The 4,265-nt window shown below is 34.2% G+C and overlaps 1 protein-coding gene across 1 annotated transcript; it reads left to right on the top strand.

The window, feature by feature from the left end:
• The first annotated feature begins 404 nt into the window (after positions 1-404).
• LOC113069746 (alpha-tocopherol transfer protein-like) lies at positions 405-3,780 on the top strand. The gene is made up of 5 exons (XM_026242860.1): positions 405-645; positions 1,826-1,979; positions 2,061-2,254; positions 2,511-2,621; positions 2,709-3,780. Exons 1-5 carry the CDS (start codon positions 451-453, stop codon positions 2,916-2,918), a joined length of 864 nt encoding a protein of 287 aa, XP_026098645.1. The 5' UTR covers positions 405-450; the 3' UTR covers positions 2,919-3,780.
• The last annotated feature ends 485 nt before the right edge of the window (positions 3,781-4,265 follow it).

The raw sequence follows: 4,265 nt of genomic DNA, 5'->3' as shown, positions 1-4,265 counted from the left end.
TGTAAAATGCAATGCATTTCTGTATTTAAATGTACAATTTCCCATACATATGTGCAACACAGTGCAAAATGTTAAAAAAGAAAAAAATATTAAAAAAATATTGTGTTTTACTGTAACGGACTAAAATGTGACAACATCACCCACTATTGTGTTAAAATTATTTTCTAAATAATAGCGTTGAAAATGGACAACAAGATGATTAAATCAATTTACATTCTGGTTTCTTTGTTAGGGATTCTGAATAATGTATCTTCCATTTAATCTGTCGAGAGACAATTCAGTCTAAGTTGTCGGTTTAATGTTTGACGAAACTTGACCTGTACAAAGGCGAAAAAAACATTAGCCGATAGTTGTCACTGTGATGTGAGGGGCTCATTCCCTGCCCCCCTTTTACGTAATAGCCTACCTCTGCTCAGAGACCGCGATGACATTCGATGGACTCGCGCAGTTATGAAGTCTGAAGAAGTTGACACCATCGAAGAATTAAACAGTTTGCCTGTTGATTCTATTCGAATTGCACCGTATTTGTCTGAACTGAAACAAAAAGCAGCAGCAGAAGTTAGCATTCGACACTTGAATTTGACGGAAACTTTTTTGATACGGTTTCTGCAGGCGAGAGACTTTGATGTGGTACTGGCGTTCAAGGTTTGTAGCATTTCTTTAAACGATGATCGAACTCGACATGATATTAACTTGTAAACAGAGGTGGAAAGTGACGAATTACATTTAGGGTGGGTTACACCAATAAGATTATCAATAATCTTACATCTAGATTATATCAAGGTTTATCTAATATTTATGTTGCACCAAACTTCAAACCTGGTTTAAAAATAAGTAGGTTTACATTTAAACCATCATATTAATCCTGAATTTAATTGATAATTAAGATTGATTAACTTTTTTGCTCCATAACTTTAAACTCAGATTTAAATCTCAGTTAGGGATTCATTTTAAATTTACAGATGAGGCAGTTTATATGAAATAATAAAAAAATAATGAAAGTGCACCTACAGTTATATTATGTGGCTGATTAAACAAAGAAAACAATAGAGGGTGTGTCATGAGCTGTTTATTACAAATAAAAAAGAAAATAAAAGAGCACTGAGCTGGCACATTAACGGGCAAATAAATTGCACTGTCAAGGTCCAGAAAAGTATGAAAGACATCGTCAGAATAGTCCATCTGCCATTAGTGGTTCAACCGTAATGTTATGAAGCAATGAAAATACTATTTGTATGGGAGAAAACAAAAATAACGACTTTATTCAACAATTTGTCTCCTCTGTGTCTCTCTGCATCACTGTAGCACCATTTTGGAGAATATCCACTAAACGCAGGCAGCGTACACTCTTCTGTACCAGGAGCGCTTCACAGATGCACTGGTTTTATTCAAATCAAAGCGTAGTAGAACACACATAGAAAATTTATCCTTGTGTCGAGAGGAATTGTTGAATAAAGTCGTTATTTTTGTATTCTTCCTGTACAAAGAGTATTCTCGTTGCTTCATAACTAAGTTGAACCGCTGATGGCAGATGGACTATTCTGACAATGTCTTTCAAACTTTTCTGGACCTTGACAGTGTAATTACCTTGGCAGTCAATGGAACAGTCACAAGCCTCCCGGTTTTCATCCACAATATCTTAAATTGCGTTCCGAAGATGAACGAAGCTTTAACAGGTTTGAAACGACATGGTGGTAAGTGATTAATGACAACATTTTCATTTTGGGGTGGAGTATCCCTTTAAGATTTGTCCCAAATAATATTCTAAATTAAAAAAACGTAGCAATGGCAAATTATTGATGTTGAATTTTTTTTTCATCCAAAGCTTTTGATTAACTATCATAAATGGAGACAAGAATGTCCAGAAATAACAGCCGACCTGAAGCCATCATCCGTCATAGGACTTCTTCAGAACAATTACCATGGAGTTTTGAGATCACGGGATGATGCAGGAAGTCGCATTCTTATCTATCGGATTGGCAAGTACATGCACAAAATTTTTTTTAATTGTTGTTTTGTTCATTATAATGGAGAATATCACAAAATTCAGTTGTTTTTAGGTCAGTGGAACCCCAAAGAATTCACAGCTTATGAGGTTTTCCGTGTGAGCCTCATTACTTCAGAGTTGATTGTTAGAGAATGGGAGACTCAAAGAAATGGACTCAAAGCTATTTTTGATCTCCAAGACTGGTGCTTCGCACATGCCCTGCAGATAAATCCTTCCTTGGCAAAAAAGATATCTTCTGTGCTTACAGTAGGTATCCATTAAAAAATTTTGCCTGAAAAATGTAGAAAGACATCACTTATTCAGATTTCTGTAGAAGATCTGACTTTAACTTCTCCGGAAATACTTGCATATCAATGTCTTGTTTTTTTTTTTTTTTGATATTTTTCTTATAGCAACCTTTTAGTTTTAATAAAAAAAAAAACTGTACATTAAGTATTACATTAAGTACATACAGTATTGATTAATTTAATGCATTGAACAAAACATCAAATCTGTTTTGAAGGACTCCTTTCCTTTGAAAGTACGTGGCATCCATTTGATAAATGAGCCTATTTTTTTCCGTCCTGTCTTTGCCATGATCCGTCCATTTCTTCCAGACAAAATCAAACAAAGGGTTAGTAACATTTAAGTACATACATGTGAAATTTTAAGGTGAGTCATTTTAAAAGATTAAATATACATAGTGTGTTTTTATTTATAGATTCATATGCATGGGAGTTCTTATGCCCGAAGTCTCAGCAATTTCATTCCGAAGGCTATCCTCCCTCCTGAATATGGAGGAACCGGACCCAGCATAACTGAAGTGTGCCAGGATTGGACTGAGTACATCATGCAGTCTGAAGACTATCTCCATAGCCTCTCTATAGATTTAGGTGGAGGGGATGCTTCTCAGTCATCTGCCTATGAGTGATTAAAATGAAGGTATTTCTTACCATGTGCACTTTGTGCTAGATGATGTAACACATTCTGGTGGGCGGGTTACATACTCTCTTTGAAAATCGGGATAATTTTGCTGACTTAAAGTAATAGTTCACCAAAATGTATTTTTATGTATTCACCCTCAGGCCATTCAAGATTCTCCACTAGAACAGATTTGGAGAAAATGTAGCATTTCAGGTTAATACAGTGAATAGGTGAATAGGTGAATAATACAGTGAATAGGTGCCATAAGAATGAAAGTTTAAAGAGATGTTAAAAACATCAATGTAATCCACAAGTAATCCGTGCGACTCCACTCCATCAATCAACATCTTTGGAAGCAAAAATCTATATGTTTGCAACAAATTAATCAAATCTTTTTTCTAAAAACGTCAAACTGTTGCTTTCAGCTAAAATAAGAGTACTATAATATTGCTTTCTCCATTGAAAAATCATTTAATCTGAATAAGTAGAGAAATATGCACAGATTAAGCTCTTTTTAGAGGTGAAAAAAGTACAAAATAATACAAAACAAATTCTTGGTGGATGGCCTGAGAGTGAGTTCATTTTTGTTTTTTGGGTGAAATAATCCTTTAAATTGTAAAGCATATTAGTGTAAACATGTATGTTTTACTTATATACTTTTACTTTATCTTTATCTTTTTTTCATATTGCACATGAACTAATGGTGCAGCAATTTAAATTGTCTGCAGCTCTTCTAACATTCCAGACTGGATAAAAAAAATAGGAAATTAATATTTTTGAATAATTTTATTGAATTCTATACGTCACAGACATTCATTGCAAACATGATATACCTCTGAAGATACAATAGAGGATCATAGCTCAGATATTCTTTTTGCCTTTAGAAGAAGGATTCCACGGTTACTTTTAAATAACACAAGTAGTGTACAATGTTGTGCATGCCCAAAATATCAAAGTGCCTTTCTTCTTTTCCTTGTGAACTGTCAATGCTTTTATTGTTGTACTTTCTTAACAATGGACATAGCTCAGGATATGTTACATAAGTCTCTGTGCTTCTGGAAGTTTGATAGCAATCATCATGACTGCTTCATTATATTGATGCTCTTAAGTCAAATGATCGGTAATGTAATTGTTAACTGCAGCATTTATTAACATTTGCTGCTTTTTAAAAAGCTGAAGACATGTACATTTTAGTCTGCACCAAGTGGGCCTATAAAATAGCACTTTGGTCTAATGCCTTTTGCTCTGACTCTTAAACAAATATAAACAGAAGCCGATGACCTTACTGGAACTCTTCATGTTTACAGATTTCCTTAAATGTGAATTTCTGAAACCATGTATATAATCTAGTTCA

This window comes from Carassius auratus, unplaced genomic scaffold, assembly GCF_003368295.1.
Source record: "Carassius auratus strain Wakin unplaced genomic scaffold, ASM336829v1 scaf_tig00002519, whole genome shotgun sequence".
Taxonomy (NCBI): Eukaryota; Metazoa; Chordata; class Actinopteri; order Cypriniformes; family Cyprinidae; genus Carassius; species Carassius auratus.
This window is presented reverse-complemented; position numbering and strand designations above follow the sequence as displayed.

Bases quoted from the DNA above. Each gene is read 5' to 3' on its own strand.
- LOC113069746 (XM_026242860.1), top strand. From the start codon at position 451: ATGAAGTCTGAAGAAGTTGACACCATCGAAGAATTAAACAGTTTGCCT. The intron at 1,980-2,060 runs GCAAGTACATGC...AGTTGTTTTTAG, and splicing joins CATTCTTATCTATCGGATTG to GTCAGTGGAACCCCAAAGAA. The intron at 2,255-2,510 runs GTAGGTATCCAT...TCTGTTTTGAAG, and splicing joins AGATATCTTCTGTGCTTACA to GACTCCTTTCCTTTGAAAGT.